The 21946-nt window shown below is 42.8% G+C and overlaps 1 protein-coding gene and 2 long non-coding RNA genes across 3 annotated transcripts; 1 reads left to right on the forward strand and 2 right to left on the reverse strand.

The window, feature by feature from the left end:
* LOC101773774 lies at positions 1-1132 on the reverse strand. Its single transcript, XR_215799.3, has 2 exons — positions 481-1132; positions 1-356 (listed from the first exon to the last, which is right to left on the reverse strand). It is a non-coding gene; the product is annotated as an uncharacterized LOC101773774 (long non-coding RNA).
* A 1935-nt stretch (positions 1133-3067) lies between these two features.
* LOC101774044 lies at positions 3068-4630 on the forward strand. The gene is made up of 2 exons (XR_215800.2): positions 3068-3235; positions 3860-4630. It is a non-coding gene; the product is annotated as an uncharacterized LOC101774044 (long non-coding RNA).
* Positions 4631-7396: 2766 nt separating this feature from the next.
* On the reverse strand, positions 7397-20113 carry LOC101774300. Its single transcript, XM_004982154.3, has 16 exons — positions 19631-20113; positions 18193-18474; positions 18020-18098; positions 17898-17947; positions 17011-17214; positions 16862-16919; positions 14571-14679; positions 13626-13694; positions 13162-13290; positions 12458-12658; positions 12322-12377; positions 12154-12247; positions 11459-11549; positions 10434-10553; positions 9168-9539; positions 7397-9073 (listed from the first exon to the last, which is right to left on the reverse strand). The coding sequence occupies exons 2-16, from the start codon at positions 18457-18459 to the stop codon at positions 7643-7645; spliced, it is 3330 nt and encodes a 1109-aa protein (XP_004982211.1). The 5' UTR covers positions 18460-18474; positions 19631-20113; the 3' UTR covers positions 7397-7642.
* Positions 20114-21946: the final 1833 nt, after the last annotated feature.

Genomic DNA, 21946 nt, shown 5'->3' on the forward strand with positions numbered 1-21946 from the left:
TGACAGACTAAATTATAGTTTTATAACACATAATAATTAAGTGGTAGCAGCATCATTGATTAATAAAAATTATCAGAAATTGAAATTGTCCAGCTACTAATGATCAACATATCAAAGTGGCAACATGTGAAATAAATAGAGGCTAAAACAATAAAATGGTAACAAAGATTACAACTTACAAGCTATAGGACAACTTTCCGTTCTGCAATGCTTTGAAAATGAGCGATGATGTCTTTATCTTTAGCTTGCATGAAGAATTCCCTTTCAATCAATGTGACCAAGCAACCATTCAAATATTTCTGCTCCATCTTACTCAAATCAGTAGCGGCACTACCCTTCCTCTTCATGGTTCAAACCTAAAAGTTACACAATTTCAAGTTATCAGATATTTACAATTTCACATTGAACTAAATTCGTGAGCATCCACATTTTGCAAGTTGATGTGCTATTCCAATCTGACAAACAATTGAAAATGATTACCTCAATTTCACCAACAATCAGCAGTTTGGGGGCAGACCGATAGTACTGTCGCGGTGTCGCCGTGTGCTCGTCGTGTCGCCCAGTAGGTCGCCGCGTGCTCGCCGGGTCGAACGGCGGCGCCGCCGCCTGCTCGCCGGCCACCGGCCCGCCGCGGAGCCGCCGGCCCGGCCGGCCGGCCGCCGCTCCGGGGTCCCTGCCTCACAGCCTGCGTGCGCCGTGCGCCGTGCGGGCTGCAGGCGCCACCTGCGCGCCAGGCGCCGAGCAGCCGAGCAGGCCGGCGCCGCCGAGGCGCACCGCGCTGGGCGCAGGCCGCCCGCGGCCCGCCTGGGGCCTGCCACCGACCAAGCAGGCAGGCACGCGCCTCCGCCGGTCCACCCCCCAGCCGCCTCCGGCTCGCCACTCGCCGGCCGCCGCGGATCCGCCTGCCGCCGGCCCGCCGCTCCGGCTCCGTGCGCCTCCGCTCGCCGCTCGGCGCCAACGCGCGCCGGCCGCACTGCCGCAGGCCGCCCGCCGGCCGCCGCCCTCCTAGCGGCTAGCCCGCCAGTGCCAGCCGCGGCCTACCGCCATCCGCCGGGCACCGCCACCGCTGGTCCGCCGCCGCCGCCGCTACTCGCTAGGGCCTAGGGTTTGCGCGCCTGGAGACTCCTGGAGCCGTGCGCGTGAATGTGCTTCGGTGGGGGTGGGCCGGTGGCCGGTGGGGGACTGGGGGCGTGGGCAGGCCGGATGGGCCGGATGGGCCAGTTGGGCCAGTTGAGGGAGAGCGAAGTTGGCCTCCGGTGGGCCTTTTCGAGTGAAATGTGTATGCTAGCTTTTGTATTTTTGTTTTTTTCATACATACACCTAAAATACACTATATATATGAAATTTTTTTGCAAAAATAATGGGTATTCAATTGAATACCCTTGAATCAAAGTGGGCCCGCCCCTGCTCGTGGCTCACGGCAGCTGCAGAAGCAGCAGGCCAGCGACGAGCATGCAGCAGAGCTTCATTCTTGGACAGGGTCTCGGTCAAAGCACTAGCTTTTGCTTTCATGCAGAGTGATGGGGGAGTTACCAACCAGCAATTGCGACCTCTATAAAAGTTTCTAAAAATGTTGAGCCTTCCAAATTTGTCTGTAAAGCTGAAACTAACTCTATAGCCCAGACAGTTGGGAGTGTTAGATTGGGCAACCAGCAGAAGCAAAATTATTGGTTGTGGATATGCTTTTGATCGGAATACAAATTATGTTCTACCTTTTCTTTTTCTTCTCACCCAGCTTTCTGAATTTAAGTACTCGTTATAGGTACTTATCTGTCTTTGATCCCACCAACAGTTGTTTACATACATTAAAATCAAAACGTGGATTGTGAAAAACAATGGTACCTCAAAAACATTTGAGGCACGTAACCCACTTGGAAACCTCAAGGGAGTCGCTGATCAAAGCATAGATGCTGGTGGACCGTGAGGGTTGCTTGTTTGCAAGATCAAATACCAAGACCAACTGCAGTACAGGCACAGGTGCTCATAGCTCACGCATTCTGCAGCACTGTCCTGAGATACTTCTGCCATGGCATGTGATCGATAGGAGAAACTGAACCCAGCTGCGAGCCTGCGACACATTGTACAGTCTAGCTAGGTCTCTGAGCCTGTCCTATTATTGCTAGGTTAAAAAAGTCTGGGCATGCAGGATCTTAATTTGGTGCTCCTGGGTGCTAATGATGACAGTAATAATCTGTACCCAGAAACTGGAAGCTCTTGTTTCAAGCCGCATCTTCCCTTTCTTAGTCTTCAAAATGAATTCGGGTCGGTAAGCTTTCGGATGTGTTGCATTACTCCAATGAAATTAGTGGGAATGTGGGATGACTAAAACTTATTGTCATCATATATCCATATTATGGGATTTGAAAGGGAAGCAGCTGAGTGGAAATTCTTCAAATGGCGATATAAATGTGTCAGAAGTGGCATTTTATTAGGTTGAGGTTTTTGCAGGGAGACCTTGTCATGGTCACATGGCTTCTTTTTTTTTCCCTAATTTGACCAATTTTGAAATTAGTTTCTAAGATTAGACTGGTTTGCGAACTATTTCCAAATCTAATTTACTATTCAGAAGTGTGGAGTCGCAACTTGCAACGATGACATGGCCACAAGGTGACGTGTGGAAATGATGTGGAAGCATATTCCCATGTCATCCTTAGAGCAAGTATAATAAGGGGCTGTAAGTTGGCTGAATGCTGACGTGGAGGAGAGAGAAGAGGTGAGAGAGGAGAAGCGGGCTATAAGCTTACAGCCGACTTGGGCACAGGAATCAAGAAACTTTGTGAGAATGACTTGTGGGCCATATATTAATGGTGAAGAGCTAACCATTGTACGAGTGGGTTAGGAAAAGACTGAGAGAACCTTGCAGCCCGCTTACTAGCTGCGTTATTAAACTTGCTCTTAGTGGTGCTTAGGTGGACAACCCTGTTATTTTGTCTTGAGTGTGATGTGTTTTAGTGCGGACTTCCACGCTGGCTCTATTGGTATGTGTAGCTGGCCAAAAAGATGGGCCTGCAGACACTGTCTTGTGGTCCCATGGGTCTATACCGGCGTCAAACGTGTGTATTAAGTTGACCTAAATCGAGGCAGGTCTTGTGTGTGGGCCAGCAGTTCTTCTCCCTCTGTTGAAATAGAGGAAGGCGGCCGACGGCGCCCCCGTCTCGCTTGAACTCATCCCCCGGCGAATACATCGGTTTGGTTGGGTTTGTGGGCGAGTTTGGCTAGGGATCTGGTTTGCGAGGTAACTTCACCCAGCCCCTCTCGAATTTGTCATCGATTATTGGCGGATTTGGGCAAATTAATTTAGAAACCCAAGGTGCGGGTTTTGGAAGGTTGATTTCTCGTTGATTCCTATCATATTTTTGGCCTAGGTGGAAATGTAGGTAGATGGGACAATCATATGGAGTTTTTGCCTTGTTTAGATAGATTTTGTGGAAATTTGTTGGTTCATGTGGCTGTGTAGGTGGAAGGTTAGGTATTGTTTTATAGATTTGTTTTGAAAACTTATCATGCAAGCACTTAACTCCTAGTAAATTGAAGCACAGTAATCATTTCCAATTATGTTACAAATCTAAAAAGAATTATTGGTAGGTTGAACATGGGTTCATGTTAGAGAAATTTGTGGTGCAGAATCGTGGGGTTGTAGTTAGGGATGGAGCTAGTACAGGACCAGGGGAATACACATCCCCCCAGCCTAATGTGTTCCTCTATTAGTACTAATAGATTTCATAAGAATTAACTACAACTATGTGTATTCTTACCGTTTGGCCCCCTCTGAATTATTTTTTGAGCTCTGTCCCTAGTTGTAATGTGTAAAATATTTGAGGTTAGTACTTATTTATAAATGTTTTTGGACATGGTGCAGATGGAAAGAATTGTGCACGTGCACTACGGTGGTAATGTTGTGGAAGCTGATAAGGGGGTGCTAAGTTTAGCCATAGCATGGAACTGAAAGTGGTAACATTTAAAACTTGTCCAATGTTGCTTGAGCTGGAAGGACGGGTGAAGGATGTGCTTGGGTGGAATGCATATGGTATGAGGGTTCAGCTGCAAGGTAGATATGATGTTGGTCATGGATATAGTCACAAGGTTATGATGCAACTAGAGAGCCAGTATGAGTAGGAGGCGTATGTAGCTGCTGTCAGAGAGTCTGAGTGGAAGTGTCTTGAGGTGGTGGCTATGAAGGATGATAGATTTGTTTTAGAGGCTCAATTTGATCTGAACCAGCCCCTAGTAGTTGAGAAGAATGGTGGGAGTTGTCGGGGTGATGACGCAGCTAAGGCTAAGAAAATGGCTAGTTCAATCCAACCAACTATTGGTGATGGAAGCAGCCAACCCACAAATCTTTGAAGACAATGATGCAAAGGTATTGAAACAGCTGCTACTACATAATAGTACTACACAGGTCATGGATACATGCTAGTGTCCATGCCACTTCATGGATGGCCAGCTAAAAACGTAGAAAGATGAGTTAGAGTCAAGTTCAATCAGGGTTCACTAGAGATAATTCCTTAATATAGTAAATGGAGCTTGATAAACAAGCTAGTGTTTGTGCTATCAAATAATTTATGTCACCCAAATCTTATGTTGTAATGTTTTGCTATGTTGGCTCCCTATCTAATGTGTTTTTATGTCATTATTGTATTTTCAATATGTATTAGGGTAGAATGTCTTGTCAAGAAGGTATTTGTTGAGTTCAGCAATACCATTACAACTAAATGATTAATGACTTGCACAACAAAACATCACACACAATTGAGTTGGCATACACGCTAGACATGGCTCCATATATACCAAGCTAAACATGTCTTAGGGAAAATAAACACTACATTACACAGATAAGCATTGAAATACACCATGAATGAATGTCTTATTTGAACATTAGAACTAGACTAACGCATGGCATCGTTGCTTGATCAATCCTTGTCACTTGATGCTTCATTCTCACGAGCCAGTCGTTCTTCTTTCACATGATCCCCACTTACGACTATCCTCATCCACCTTCATTAGCTAGTTCTGATATTCTTAGTCCCTGCAGTTCAAAATTTTGTCAATCTGCTCATGAAAATGACACTATTATCTCATCTCCATGAGTTTTGATTCGTTGCCTATAGACAATGAAGATTAGTACAACTACATGGCAACAATTAGGTTACAATAGAATGATTACCTTCATGCGATAGCTCATCTATATTCTTATAGCACCAGTACCTCATCCTAAAAATTTGTTGGTCATGCAATACATTGCAACACATGTTCACCCATGGTAGCATTTTGGTGGATCTACACCTTTTCAGCTTCACCCTACAATTGGTTATGCATCTTTTTGAATCATTGGGAGAACCTCCTTTCAAAACTTTCAATTTCCGACAAATTCTACCTCTCGTGCAGTTGATATTGTACATTATTCGATAGTTTCATTTGTTGGCACAAGGCACAACTCCAAGGGTATGGACTTATATAGAGGAAAAAATGACCAATAGTCATGTGCTACACGGACTCTGAAATGAATTGAATTCTTGTATCTGAGAATCCAACTCTATGCACCTCTATGATAGTCTCTGAATGTAGGTATCACATTCAATCCCTATTTTACTATTTTATTAGTACAAATCCATCACAACCAAATAAAGTACTATAATAACATAATAATATCATAGAGTCGACTACAGAATCACAACATGAGTGATTACAAGTCCACTTGTACTGAATCAAGCAACGAAGACATGTATGGAGCGATGCAGAGTGAAGTTAGTAGATCCCCCCCCCCCTCTATGTGAAGTCACACTCATCAGAACCTCAAAAACCAAGATCTACTCGAGAAGTGGGTAGGCCATGTATGTCACTCCCCAATGCATCAAGAAAAGGAAGAAAGGATTTATGCTACATGCAAGGCAAACCCACTCTGTTTATGTAGCTTCCTAACTAGCAACAACAACATTCAAGGAATAGCAGGAGCAAATATTCACACCAAATTCGGATCATCTAACTGAGATCTAGATTCTCAAATCTAGGTGATGAGGAGAGCTCCTTCCTCTCTTCATCCCCGTGGCAAATGTCAAACCTATCTCAAAAAGAGGAGGTAGAAGCATGAGAGAGGTCTAATCAGAATCAGCAATAGTCAACTATAGTTTTCACCACGAAGGAGGCGGCTATACATATAGATCAGAACTCATCAGAGGTTATATAGTATAATTGTACCCATTCAATGCACCACTTAGATCATGTGCATGCGCCTAAGCAACGCAATAACGGCCAAAACTCTAGTCCGAGGATGGCACCCTCCTGCTTCTCCGAGTTTGGGAATATCTTTAACCACAAGGCTCACTGTCACTGGCTGTAGACCTCGAAGCTGTGATGACCACCCATAGGACCAATGGTGGGCAAGGCAGCCCAACACCTTAGTTACCTCATTAATGATCCGCCTATCCATCTACAGGTTGTTTGCTATCCTCGTACCAGTCTCAGACTAAACCTTACCCGCTCAAGGCGAATGATATGCACGGGAAGTGAGTAATATGGCGAATGATATGCATGGAAGTGAGTAATATGACTGGTGGTAAAATGAGCTGGTCCTTTAAGAGGAAAGAGTGAGCATCTCCTCCCCAAGTAGTGCAAACGCACTCAAGCATACCCATTGGAAGTGATCCACCAAACACTTTAAAAGACACTACTCTCACCGTCCTAAAATACAAGACATCCAAACATTCAAAATTTATCCTCAATATAAGGTATTTTAGGTCCATTTAAACAATTGCTCATTTCATTGAGTAATTCTCATTGGAGTCAGTAGGATTAGTTTTGTTGGTTGGGAGATTAGTTGAAGTGGAATCCTTATTATCTGCAACTATCATTAAAACAACGTCTGGGAGAGGGTGCAGAGTTGGTTGAGGTTCCCTCCCGCCAGATCTTTTTTTTTAACTTGTTTGCCCATTTTGTATTTGACAAACGAAGCTGAGTTTCATTTTAAGAACTTTTTAGGATGTTGGTCTGAGAAATCTGCCAAGTATCTTGGAGTAATCTATCATGGGTCATCCCATACATTTTGGTGGGACGAGATCTTTCATGATGAGTTAGGACCTGATCATCTATCACCAATCCATTCCTAAAACCAAACACTGTAGAATCACTCTCTTTACGTATAGTATTATGAGACCTTTGCAAATGAATCCCTACATAATTTCTACGTTTACACCTAGCAAGCGGTTTCCACTACGGTAGGTTCTATGATTTGATTCAAAAGGGCAAAGCCGCATAAAACCGGGAGGCATTTGAGTAGTACAAGTTTTTCAAAAGTGTAATCCAATATATATTCATATTTAGTGGTATATAAGTTTTAAAATCGAACCGTATCAGGTCTTACTCCAACTAAGCAAACAGGGCCTTCCACACGTTAGCGCAATTTGCTTGTACAGATGCACAAAATATTCCTCATTCCCATCTTCTGATGCTCTCTCAGTACCATATATAAAATGACTGTCAAGCAGACATCAGGAGCTCAGGATTCCACATGGGGTTTTGCCATTTCTACAGTCATCAGTGGAAGTCCCCTATATTATCATAAATATAGCAGCATGTTGCCTAAGGTCGAGACGGGTTATATATTATATATAGCACAAGCTAAAACTATGCCCCACGCCGGCCAAATCTAATCTAAAGATGTGGCACCCGAGAAGCTCCGTTGTTTCTCCAAGGCCAAAACCTTATCTAAAGATGTGGCACCCGAGAAGCTCCGTTGTTTCTCCAAGGCCAAAACCTTCCGTCGCTTGTAATGCCGCTCTATTTTTGCATCAGTACCCTGACCACCATCCTTCTGGGTGCACTTGTCACCGGGGATAACTATATCATTCTCTTCACTGGTGCCATCAGGCGCAGGTCGTTTGCCATCAAGAGACGTGATCTCAGACGTTTCGTTCTTTGGGCTGCAAGGTCTATCTACAAGTTTGCTGGTGCCATCAGGCAGAGGACTTTGAGCATCAGAAGATATGTTCTCCGAAACTGTTTCATTGATCGTGCTGCAGGGTACATCTATGGATAGAACCACGCCATCAGTGCAGGTTGCGGCATCTGCACAAGGTGCTGCACCATCCATTGCGAAGTGTTTGCAATTGTCAGCACCCTCACCATCAGCATTTACATCGGTTTCATTTGCACAATCACCTGCTATTATTTGGTCAGTGTTTCCCTCATTCACATCAGAGGAAACTGTAATACCACCAATGTCAGTATTTCCCACTTTCAACTCAGAGCTATACTTGGCATTTATATCACTTTCATGTGTACAGTCATCTGCCACTACTTTGTCAATATTTTCCTCTTTTAAGCCAGGGGAAGCTGTGCTAACACCAGTCGTACCATTGTCAGTGTTTCCTGCACCAGTCATACCATTGTCAGTGTTTCCCTCTGCCAACTGAGATGAAACATACAGCTCACCATGATTAACATTGTCTGCAGTTGTGCTAACATCCTTCACATTTTCAATTATGGCAGTTTCTACTGTTACAGAATCAGCTGTGCTGATTTCGTTCACATTCTCGATGATGGCATTTTCTGCTATAGGATCCAAAAGACTATCTTCACACTTCGTATCAACAGCATCTTTGTGGAGCGTGACTGAATCCATATCTTCATGAGGGCCACCACAATCACCTTCAGCTGTCATTCTTTCTGGATTTAGTCCATCGTCGTCTTTGCTGGAGCCAAGCATCATGACAGAATCCATGTCCTGAGAAGGTCTAAAGCACCCATCCCCAACTTCTGCACTTCTTTGAAAAGAATGTTCTTGACAGGCAATTACCTGAGCAGCAATTTCATTGTCTGCACAGCTCGTGGAAACCATAATATCCTGAACCTCTACCTCTGCTTGACTAGGAATTTTTTGGTTATTGTCCAAAGAAAGAAACAAAGATTCCCCATGTTCCTTATCTGTTACCACACAATTTGATCCCTTGAGCACTTCATCTTCTTTTGGGGCACATGATCTCATATTAAGTTGATTGTTAGATTCTGCGATAAGTAGCTCATTTTTCTCATCCTGGTTTGACATGCAAACAATGGTATCCTCATCTGCTGCACACACCTGCCACCAAGCAATCAAAAAACAACACATCATGGGTATTAGTAACCAAGCTCAAGCAAACTATAAGTGTAGAGCCATCAGCTAATAAATATACCTCAGACTCTTGTCTATTCTGTACATCAACAATTGAAACCCTTCCAGTGTCCAACATGCACCCAGAAGCAGGTACCCTCTTTTCTTCAGAATCATTTAAACAGATGGACTCAGATGGTTGTAGTTCATGAGTGCCATCACGAACTTTGCAAACTGTTTCAGGTTCAACATCAGAGCGCCTCTGAGCAAGAAACTCTCCAGCTGGTTCCCGCTCAGCGTTTGAGCATCTTTGATGTCTTTCATCAAGCTGCTCACTACCACAAGCTAGCTTAGGATGATTCTGAAAAGATCCTGTCACCACCTCATGGATTAACTTTCGAACAACCGAACGCTTGAGAGAAGCTTCAGCTGGTGCAAACCAATCACCACTAAGCTGAAAAGTACATTTAAGAGTGAAAATTCAAGAAATAAAACACACATATTAAAATCCAAAACTCAAGATATTTCATACTCCCTCCCGTCCCAAATTACTATTCGTTGTTTTGGCTTTTCTAGGTACATAGCTTTTGCTACGTATCTAGACATAATATATATCTAGGTGCATAACAAAAGCTATGTATAGAAAAGCCAAAACGAATAGTAATTTGGGACAGAGGGAGTATAATGACTTTGCTCTTCAAGGATTTTGTGCTAAATTAATTTGAAGAAAACAAAAAAAATGGCCAAAGCATAGATGAAAATGGACCAAAGAAAACTGTAGTCAAACCAAACTAATGCCAAGGCAAAGTTTTAGTAACAAAAAGTTATAAGCCTAAACATAAATAATAACTCACAGCTGATCCATTTGGGAGGAATGTAAAGGTGGAATAAAGAGCAAGTGAAGGCGACCTTTTTATATCAAAAGCATTCACACAATATCTCACTCATAATCCAGTGAAATTGTAAATATTCACATGTTTTAACTTGTATAATATACCAACCGTACTTCAGTTTAGGTTAGTGCAGTACAATTTTCACTAACCTAATCGATAATTGTACAAGAAGAGTCCAACATATGATAGCACATCAAGATTATAGTTGATAATAATTAACCCATTGCAAATTAAACAAACATATATTTACTGTATGGTCCAGTATCAAAATTCTTAGCACCCAAGTGTAATAGATTACACTGATAATAAAAGAAACAGTTAGCACGGTTCTGACAGAGTTCATAACGGCAACAATATTCTGTGCTTCAAGACCGAGCAGACTACTTAGGAATGGCAGAAAAACAAAAGGATGCCATTAAACAACAAAGAAAACATATTAAGACTTCAGAACTCACAAAGTCAGAAAATACATCGATCTTCAGTGGGTTGAAGTTACTTGGAGCATCCATCAAAAATAGTTCCACATAATGGAGCAAGAACAACCCACAATCAAATGAATTATCCTGCTGGGGGAGCTGCACCACATATGCAACATGTAATTGTATTACAATCCAAAATTAGAACATCAAGCTATAGAAAAGGTCAAAATTCGAAGTGTTGGTTGTCATACGCATAAAATGGCATCTTTGATTGGTTGCAATGATTTTAATACATATATCATGCTCACTTTAAACCACCACACAAAAACTTGGCAGTGCACATTCATGGGAAAAAACCAGTGTTCAACTGTGGCCACGATTTTCTCCACATACGAATAGGAATGGCATGTTACAGGTTTGTGTGATACACCAATAGACCCAACACTTTATACACATAAGCAAAACTGTACAACAAAACGAGATCTATAAGTTCATGAGGAGAAGGATAAACCAGGATCAGTGAGTATACACGCTCACGATCACGGGAATTCAGTCGAGCAATATTGGCTGCTATTTCAGATGGAGGGCACAAAATCGATTAACTGAATCTGTTGTGAATTGAATACTTAGCCGGTGTCTTGTTTATGCCAACAATTGGCTTATTTTGTGCCCAGAAATTGCAAGATACTTGGCAAAATTATGAATTAGGATGCAAAAGTGAAAAAAAATGCCCAGATTATGGGAATTGATCTACATACATGGAAAATCTGGTCAACATGATCATTATGCAACAGCCAAACCATACAGTCCATAGAGGGTCAAAGACCCTGAAACAGCAATCATCCTCCATGACTGGAAGTAATAACACAATTCTATTGCAACTACTATTGATACTTATGGATCTCTTCAAACAATAAATGAAAATCTGAAGCCGCCACTCCGCAGAAATCAAATGATTCTGAGAACTAGTATTAGGCAGAACAGCAGAAATGAATACAAGTACGTCAGAAGAATTTCACCTAGGGATTTAGAACAGGTATTGAAACTTATTATGTACGAACCTCAAGGGAGACAAATCTCAAGTTCAAGAACTTGTCTGAAATATCTGATGCTGATTCAGGGTGCCTTTCCTTCCACTCTTCCCATAAATAACTGTGGAAGAAAGAATCAAACTTCAAACACGATCAACCAGATATGATTACAGCGAGTGTGGATTGCCAAAAGAAACAGAAGTTATGGGCCAAAGAGTCAATAAGCCATCATTGTCGGTTACTACATTCCTGCTCAATATAGATGTATAGAACTGACCTAGTTATCTTTTCTAGGTAAGTTGCAGTCACTGAAACTTTAATAATTAACTCCTGTGCAGATGTAGATTTTGTAAATCCAACCTAGGCAGTTTGGTTCTATGACCACCCAGAGCAATATGCTATGTAGCTTGCTCATACCACATTTCAGGCTAAGTTGCTGTTTTCCCCCAATTTTATATCGCTTTTTAGGGCTCTTCTTGTCAAAAGACCAGTATTGCGAAGAGACTGGCAAGATTGGTCACTATAACAAAAGGCAAGCAATTTTCACAACATTTAAAATCCATAATAAAATAAATGTATGGAAATATTTTGATGAGAAATCTAATCACATCTGTGTGACATATTTTAATTTTTGCAATATTAATTCTCAATGCATCAATAATAAACATAATTATGCTTGAGTCGTGAAGTAGCAAATGTTCCATCCCTCTGGACATAGACTTAACCTTTGAATGATATCCTTGAGTCCAGTATGACTTCCTTTAAGTGAATCCATGTGTAAAATACATGGAAGTTCAGCTGCGAGCTTTGCATCACCATCTGCAGCAAGACAACATGTAAAAAATAGCACTACTAAAAATAACAAAAGTGTGCTTTTCAATTTATATTCATGCCTTTAGATGTCGCGACTTCTCCAGGATAGCAAATAACAATTAAGCTCCAATGCAAGCTGCAACACAGGTACGTAACTAATAATTTACATCGACTATAATTGCATAAGCATAATTTTCGTTGCGATAAGGTTCTTACTTGAAATTGACTGGAATGAACAGAAAATCCTTCTCAAATACATTTATTTTGCGGGTCCATTTGCGAACACGCAAGAAGGCTGCTCTACCTTCTGGAGCTCTCCCCTGATCTTTGTCAAGATCTGCCAGCTTGCGAAAAAAGAAGCTATTAAAGAAGTGGTACCTGCGCTTCTCGGTAGATTCAATTCTTGTGCTCAAGTATCTGCAGAACATAAATTAAGGACTAATTTAATGCAAGTAAAAACCACTCTGCAGAACAACTTAAAGCTGAGCACAGATACTAAAGAATGGTGAGAAACAGAGCATGTGCAAACGCAAGGAAAACCCTCCATAAATGTGTTCTTATCAATTCTTCATAAAACTCAACGAATCTAAACGGAATACTTCACTTGAAAAGAATCTAATTTGGTCTTTAGTACTTTACTTCGATTAAACTAAGAAAAAAAACTTGAAAGATTCAAAAGCTCCTACTTTCTGGTACCAAACTATAATGCAGCAACCTGATGCATAATACATGACAAATTTCAACACAAAAATAAAACTATTGTAATCACAATCAACTTTAGGCAACAAAATTTTAAGTGTTTGGGGGGAAAAACAGGAGATGAGATGTACAAATATGACTATAGCAGTACAAAAATGTAATAGGATATTTAACATAAAGTTACAAAGACAGGATGTTGTCCATAAAAATGTTCAACCTACTTGATATAAAAGTCAATTATTGTATCATTGACAAAGGTTTCAGGAAGCAGTAGCTCAGCATCTCTTTTACTAATGGAAACAGCATCAGGATCTCCTTGGGGATAGATAATATCTTCAAAGTCCTCAGTGCTGAACCAATGAAAACAAACAGCAGAAAAAAAATAAGCATAACAAGTGCAAATTGGCAAACACGCAATACATAGATGCTTCGGGTTCAATAGGAGCACGGACAGAAAGTTTACACATTTGCCTTACTGGAAGTATTGTCTCAAATAGAGTTCAGGTATAGTAAGGAAAATGATTTGTCATGATGTGAAATGACAAAGTAAAATGGAGATCAAATGCTGGGAAATTTATCATAGCTTAAAACTTGTCCATATGACTACTCAGATATCAAGCCTTCTCACAGAAAGGGGGGAACAACAGGCAAGATTGATAAATTGTGCAATTGTTTATATACTCACCTTGAAAAGTATTGCCTAGGGAAAAACAGATTGGGCTCGATGCTCCAGTTCTCCGATGTAAAATCATCTCTGAAATGCATGCAATTACACAATATAATTGTTAAAGTAGTCGCAACAAAACAGGCAAAGATTGAAATTATTCTTTAAAAAGGTGCAATCTTCACATTAAGAGCAGAAATAAGTACACGTCAAAGTATCAAACTGCCGATTAGAATAATATTTTTCCCGCCACAGTCTGCCCATGCTTGAGACTTGACATCCATATCCAACACATACTCAACAGATACTGTATCCCCCCCCCCCCAAAAAAAAAAAATAAACAAAAAAAAACTAAAACTGAACTTGCATAACTTCAGCATGTATTATCTGGCAAATTGTTAAAAATAACACGACTTAATTTATTGTTTTATATTTTCTGCTATATGTCTAGACTTATAAATTAACAGTTAATTCTTATAGACACAGCATATCCATGATCCATCAGAATCAAATAGCATCCGATAGTTCTCCACGACTGGTAGTTACCATTCATCAAGAGCAATATCCAACTGAATAAAGTTTATTCTAAATTATGGTCAGTGAATTGGTATAACCACTGTTTGTTCTCTACCAAATATGTTAGCGCGAATAGCGCCCAATCACCATGGCCTGAAAATACCAAAAACATATCCGTACACAACTTAGTGATGCATCAGTGTGTTCATGAGTACAATTTGTTTAGCCATATTCACAGAATCATAAATACAATTGTTTTCGAGGTAATATTTGACCGCTCTTTCTTAATTGCATATCTTGTAATTGAGTTCTTCCAAGTATATTCACTTCTTGTAGTCCACCTGCTCTAATTATTAAGGATAGCATGGTCATTTATCCACATCCTTAATCCGTCGGAGTACATTGAAATTAACTATACTCAGTGAGGAAAAATGTTATTCCACAACTTACGATGGGATGTCTTTCCATATTTCTTGATATCTTGGTTGAAGTTCCCAGATCTTCTGTTGTCTCCGTGACCATTGTGAATCATCAAGACAAAATTGTACTCTAACAGGAGCTATAGAATATAAAAGAAAACCAAACTAGTCAGTAAGAAGCAAGGAGTATCTCAGTCTCAACAATATACATATAAAAGTTGCTTACCCATCCATTAGAGTTACTAACGTTTTTATTAATGAGCTAAGTTGTCAACTTAGGTTAGATATACGCAACAAAACAAGATCTCGTGTTGAAACCAAACCTCAAATGGAAAGAGCAAGCATAACTCAAGGAAAATGGCATATTTGCCCGTCATTGGACCTCATTTTGAGATTTTCCATTAAATGTATTTAAGTTCAAGTTTTCCACAACAACACACACAATTTTGCCAATCTATAAGAATAGAAGGCAAAATTAAGATATGAAAATGACCATAATGCCCCTTTCCCTCCATCCCACCTTTGCTTTGTGCATGGGCAGGCAGTGGCAAAAAGCATGGCATGCCTGAGGACATAATGACTTAGGCAATGTTTGTTTGAGCTTCTTGGCAGCTTCTCATCATGAAAAGCCAGAAGCTCAAACAAACAGCAAACTTATCGTGCAGCTTCCGGAAAGCCAGAAGCTCAGAAAAGCTGAGTTTATATGGAAGCTCAGTTTTCTCAGCTTTTCGTAGCTTTTTGAGTCCAAGAAGCTAGACACATATTTTAAAAGCTAGTATTGGCTTTTCAGAATCAAAAAGCCAGCAGCAGCTTTTCAGAAAAGCTCAAACAAACAGGGCCTTAATGAGTAGTTGAAACTCGAAGCGATGCAACCCAAGCCACCAAAAGATGGTGCACCCAAATCTGGGTAAATTTCAGCCCAATCCCCGAACCATGGTTTTTATTTATTAAGTTAGTAAATCGAGGGGAGGCAACCTGCCACCTTCATACCACACAAGTGCTCAATGCTTGTTGAATGGATGGCATACAAAACTGCACCTAGAGGTGATTAGATAGAAATGGCAAACACTTCCACTAGTGCATCTTCCACGCCTACACCTCCTCTCCTTTCCATCCTGTCTCAAATGCGTCCCACCACAGTCAGCAGCACATGCCAAATGGGATCACTGCAGCGGCAACACTTCTAGAACAGGCTTGACATGCCATTTAGGAGGTTCCTTGAAAATGTCCACCAAAAATACACATGAACTATAGTGGTGGGACCATGGGACTCATTCAAGACAGGATGCATCTGGTTCCATCTGCAGAATGAACTCCATGAAAAGCAGATGCTTCAACACAGAACCACTGCACGAACTACTACAATGTGACCATCAGGAGGCTACCTGTGTCGTGGTGATGGTGTGCCTGCCATCACCACAACCTTGCCCCTAAAGTTCATCCTGTTTACACACCTTGCCCCTGAATCTAATTATTGGGAATTTGCAGACTGTCCTATTTCATTTGCACAGAGCAGTAGTTACACGTTGTCATTTGTATGTGACACCATTCTTACATGAACTGTATGTGCACATGTAATTGTTTGGTCCATTGCGCCATTGGAACACACGAGCAATTTTCTTGTCAATACCCAATATATCTTTTAGATAAAAAAAGGATGGCACTGTCAAATGTCCTAATCACCTCAACCTTACAGTACTTAGTAGTAATATTTCAAGCTAGCTAATAAACATGTGGAAACTTAAATAAAATCTAACTCGATGAACTTGGAAACTTACGTTACTTTGGCATTTTGTATTAGCCCCAGTTTATATTTTTCCTGAACAAAATACGTTCGACACTAAATAAAAAGGAAAACAAGGAAGCGAACACCCTAAAACACCTCATAAGCGTAAAATATACAAACTATTGTGTATACTATTGTGTATGTCAAACTGTTGTGATATTTTTCAAGATCATACTATGTTGGGATCACACGGGACATAAATTTCTATCGAAGACAGAAAACTAATCTTGAGCTCTGCAAGTGACTAGAATATTGTTACACTTCCATCAAACATAAGAACCGGACCAACTAAATAAACCAAACAAAAGCCATCTACCGGGAACAACATAACTGTGGTTAGGAATGGCTTGATTTTAAAACACAAAAAGAAAACAAATGAAAAACTAGAAACACCAAACTGCACTTAAAACTCAATAATTGAACACTGCAAACTCCAACCTCCAGCATCATATGCATAGCGATATATGTCATGTAGCATTGACACATGGGGGAAAGCATATAAATCTGGAATTCAAAATCTTGAACACATACGGTACCTTCATTTCCGGATTCTACTTCAGATCCAGCAAGGAGTGTTATGAAGGCATATCCAACCTGGTTAGGATCATAAATTGATACCGAACCATGAAAAGCATGAAAAACAAAAGGGGTAGTAATAATAAGTAAAATAAAGTGAATTTCTTACACTCTGAGCCCATTTACAACTGATGGAAATAATATTAGATATTTCCCATTGTAAGGCTATCATCTTCTCGCCTTCAAAGGAATCTAAATTCAAATACTCAATCTTAACCCCATCCAATGAGAAAGTGAGACGAGGCTGAAGATGCGAAGTTTCGTCGCATATTATAAAGGCAGGACTAAGCACAACTGGTCCTGCTCTTTCAACCTAAAAAGAGCCGAAAGAAAAATAAACTATAAATGTCGGTGGTTTAAAGCAAGGTCCAATCTAGAAGTCAAAGGTGGCAAAGATTTAATGGCAGCGTAAAATATATTAATAATATAAAATGCAGCAAGCTTAAGAAAAGCATCAACTATATAAATGAACAATTTGGAGTAATATTCAAGGGGAAATAACAAAATACCATTATGGGCAGGATATTGTAATTTTAATAAAAAAGCATATTAGAAGGGTTTAGGTACCCTTAAAGATGTTGCCTATAAGAATTAGTATGTTCCATAACTCAGGGAGTAACAAGAGAGATAGCAGGAGGTGGGTCAGTTCACACTAGTCTTCCAAAGGAAAAAAAAAAGATTAGCTCACAAATCATGTTCGTAGACGAATATCAGTAATCGAACACGTTTGTCCTACTGATGATTGAGTTTAATGTCTAGCGCCACTGCTTGTGAATAACCAATGCAGTTACTAAAACTTTCCTCCATAACTAAACTGACAAGGTGTGACATGTTCCCTGAAAAAAAATCATTTTCTAGCTAACCAATCACTGGAGGGGAAAGAGAGAAATAAGGAGCACAAAGGAACAACAGTAGCATGATCTTGAGCATCTAGCATTTTATGAAAAAATGTTGGCCATGCAATCGAAAATCATAATTTAACACAAGGAGATATACCATCGCATCATAGGCATTATGGACATGCTGCAGATTTTGCTCCATGTAACCTGAAATTGCACAATGATTACCGGGACTGAACACAGTTCAGCAGAAGCTATTACAAAAGTCAAGCATATTACCAGGCATATCATAATTACTGGTAGATGAAGTCTCAGGACTAGATGGCATGCTTTCTTCCTCAGAATTGGTTACCATTCCCTAATAGAAGGCAATCAATTAACAGTCCACAAAAGAAATGCAGTGAACAGAACAGGAATAATTAATTGTATGAACACATAGGTAAATAATATACTTTCGGTTGAATCTCAAAGGGTTGTGCACTGCCAAATCTAATTTCCTCCATTGCCTGAATTCCCGACATGTGATATTCATCTAAGCAAGCATTGGTATTGATATTATCAGTATACAATGCTGAAGTCGCCATGACTACATCAAATTTAGCTGTTTCATGGGAAGTATCCTGATCCATTTTAGGATATTCAGCTCCATATGATTCTTCACCCCCATCCGTTTCATTCATACCAACACATAATAAACCAGAGACCTCAGCATGATTCATTTGTAACTTTCTGGCCTGGAACAAAGAAAAAAATACAAAATAAAAGAATATAAATATATTAGCTGACAAATGGCAATCATAAACCAGGGATATGTCACCCAATTGATCATTTGATTGCTGAAACAAATGCACTGAAAATAGAGATTCTCAGGGCCTTTTAGCTCAATACAATTTTAAGATAGTAAATTTCATAAAATCCCAGGTTTTGTTGTCCAAGTTTCAGAAAACCATAAGTTCTTTAGTAAAATTTGGCCTTAAACCAAATAGTTGTGGCTGTTTGCAAAATTTTGGAGTGGGCCTCATGGGAGAATCATCTCTCCATGCAGCTTTCTAATAGCATACAAGACTTCCAGAAGTAACGACTAAGTGTTTCCAAACCCCTTCTAAAACTAAGCTCTACCAACTTGTTCCTCAATTGAGCTATTAATTGTGTCTGCAAGCAAGCGCCTTGTCCTAAGCAGTGCACATAAATGGGCAAATGAGGCTCTCCTTATGCGAAGTTGTTCTACACAATGCCAGTCATCATTGTGGAAAATGAACCCAAGGTTTGCCATTGTAATTGTGCCTCTTTAAGCAAAGGGACCATAGGTGACAGGTGGTGCACGGTCTGCGTACACGAACAGCGTGTACAAAAAACACATTGTAGCAACTACTCCAGCAGCCTGTGCAATGATTTTACGCCACTTGATAGCCAAATCATCCATCTTAATATTTCAACCAAGGATAAATTGCAACTTTGATAGATACATATCAAATTCTCATATGAAAGGGAAAAAAACAGGCTCAAAACTATCTCTAACCTTAACCATGCTCTACAAAGCTCAGCCTAACCATGTGATATAGTACATCCTAAATCAAGTCTATTAAAAATGAACACACAGATTCTGAGAATGATTAATCTAATTTTCCCCTTTTATTTCAAATAACAGGGAAACTGGCCATGCCTAATTTAGTGAACTATATACATGATCAGGGTAGTTTCGTATCGTTCTAATCCCCAGCTACGAGCTTTATTTTCAGGGGAGCCTGTACGAGCCTACAATAGGCAGAAATCTCACCCCGAATCTCTTGTTCCTAGTGAGTCGACAACGCATGGCATCACATGAATTAATCACTTATCCATCTACGATGCAGATTTTTCAACAAAAATCCAGCAGCTAGGGTTTGATACCTTGGGAGCTGACGTCGCTGGGGAAGGAAGACCTCGCGGCACTGACGAGGACGAAGACCTGCTGGCGCGCGGGAGCCGACGGGGAGCACGAGCTGCGGGCGCGCCGGAACCGAAGCGGGGACGGTCCGAGCAGGGGCGGGCGGAGCTCTGTCGCCGGAACTGCGAGGACGGCTGGTGGTTGCGGATCTGCAGCAGGCCTACTCGGTCCCCAGCTGGGAGCGGAGGCCGCCGCCGCCGGTCCCCCCGGGTGCGCGCCGCCGCCGGTCCCCCCGGGTGCGCGCCGCCGCGTTGCCCAGGTGACAGGGACGGTGAGAGGGGTGGCCGGGTGCGGGGAGGGGGAGGACGGGAGACGAGGGATGCGGTGATGGCACTGATGGGAATGAGATCCTGCTCCTGCTGCCAAGGGGGTCGTGACTTTGTCACTGACACGTGGGCCCTACGGTGGTGCTGTGGTTGTTGGGGGTAAAAATGCGGTTGACTGCAGAGGGCGTGTGACGGTGTGAGTTGTGACACAGCATGTAAGGCGCGCGGGGCGGCCGACTTTTTTTTTAAGCCCTTTTTGCAAAATATTCTCACAAATAGGCCCCTGGTGGAACCAATTCCAAAAATGGACCCTTAGCTTGGCGCCATCCACGCTGGCGCCAAGCTACAACGTCTCGGCGCCAGGATGGCTGGCGCCGAGGTCTATACATAGCAGCTGACGCGGATGCCGACGTGGTGGGGGCTTGGCGCCATTCATGATGGCGCCAAGCCTTGGCGCCGTAGATCTTGGCGCCAAGCTATCTACCCCATCCCTCTACGCGTTTCGAATTAAACAACTATAATTATTTCATGAAGTAGGCAATGAACTAAGGTGTGGTTCAACTGGTTAGGAGGTGGGTTTCTTATCGTGGAGACCTGGGTTCGAACCCCACTATTGAACTTTTATCTACGGCGCCAAGGCTTGGCGCCATCATGGATGGCGCCAAGCTCCCACCACATCGGCATCCGCGTCAGCCGCTATGTATAGACCTTAGCGCCAGGATGGCTGGCGCCGAGACGTTATAGCTTGGCGCCAGCGTGGATGGCGCCAAGCTGAGGGTCCATTTTTGGAATTGGTTCCGTCAGGGGCCTATTTGTGAGAATCTTTCGTAAAAAGGGCTAAAAAACAAAAAAGTCGGGCGGGGCGGGGACGGCTCGGTCGCGGTCCGCGGGTTTTTTTTCCTGCTACGGCCTTGTTTGGGAGGAGGTCTTGGCTCTTCAAATAGAGTGCTAAACTTTAGCCTTTTGGGATGTTTGGATGAAGAGCTAAAATTTAGCACCTGTTACACAAAATGACTACTCTACCCCTCCACCGATGCCCCTCCCCCTCCATTCCTTCCTGCAAGCCTCCTCTCCTCTTCTTTTCCGCATCGCGGTCCTTCTCGTGTCGTCTCGCCACGTCGGAAGCCCGGCGAGGTGGCCATGGACCTCCCGCCATGCGCGAAGCTCTCGACGATGGAGTGGTCGATAAGCACCCACAACAAGAGGGTCTCGTCGTCAAGCACGGGGAGGGTGCGTCTGACGGCACGCTTGACGATGTCGTTGGCACTGGAGGACCATGACTCGTCCTAGCAGAAGTGTGTGGTGACACCGCCGTTGAGGCCCTTGGCGCAGCATCTCGACCTCCTCGACGGGCCACTAGAGCAAGTTGCTGCCGTTCTTGCTCCACAGGAAGGCGTTGCCGCCGCCCTCGCCTGACGACGACGACACGCCGGACCTCTTCTCCGACACGCCGGCCTTGGGGCCCCTACTGCTGCTCACCGTCCTCGCCGCCGGCACGGGCCACGGGAGCGCGATGCGGATGACGCCGGCCAGCATCGTGACGGCCGCTGGTGCGCCGTCCGGGCCATGGGGAAGACCCGACCCACACCGCCGCTGCTCGCAACTGCCGCATGTGGCCTCCCGCCGGGGAGACCCGCGCTGCCGCCACCCGGTGAGCAGCCGCCCACCGGAGATCCGACCGGCACCGCCGCCGCCGCGGTCGGCCGCCTGCCGAGGAGCCCGACCCCGCGTCGTCCTTGCGCCAGATCTACGATGTGAGAGAAGGGGAGGAGGAGGTGGAGGTCCTTGCCGCCGTCATCCTTGCGGCCCACCGGGCTTCCGGTAGCCCGCTCGGGCGGTGGCGAGGCGGGGTAGAGGGTGGGGCGCAACCGGTGGCGGCGCGGGATGGAAAGCCGCCCGTGTCACCCGCCTATACTCCTAGCAAAGAGTTTGACTGCTGCAAACTTCTGACCAGCCCTATACAGAGGCAATTCGCTAGAGAATCTAGCGGCACTCGCAATCAAATTGTGAATC

Source organism: Setaria italica, chromosome IX (genome assembly GCF_000263155.2).
Source record: "Setaria italica strain Yugu1 chromosome IX, Setaria_italica_v2.0, whole genome shotgun sequence".
In the NCBI taxonomy this organism is placed as follows: domain Eukaryota; kingdom Viridiplantae; phylum Streptophyta; class Magnoliopsida; order Poales; family Poaceae; genus Setaria; species Setaria italica.

Excerpts from the sequence above, each read along its gene's own strand:
- LOC101774300 (XM_004982154.3), bottom strand. The coding sequence starts at position 18,459 with ATGAATCATGCTGAGGTCTCTGGTTTATTATGTGTTGGTATGAATGAA. Across the intron at positions 17,215-17,897 it reads ATAATGCCTATGATGCGATG|GTTGAAAGAGCAGGACCAGT; the intron begins GTATATCTCCTT and ends GGCTCTTTTTAG. Across the intron at positions 13,695-14,570 it reads ATATGGAAAGACATCCCATC|AGATGATTTTACATCGGAGA; the intron begins GTAAGTTGTGGA and ends CATGCATTTCAG.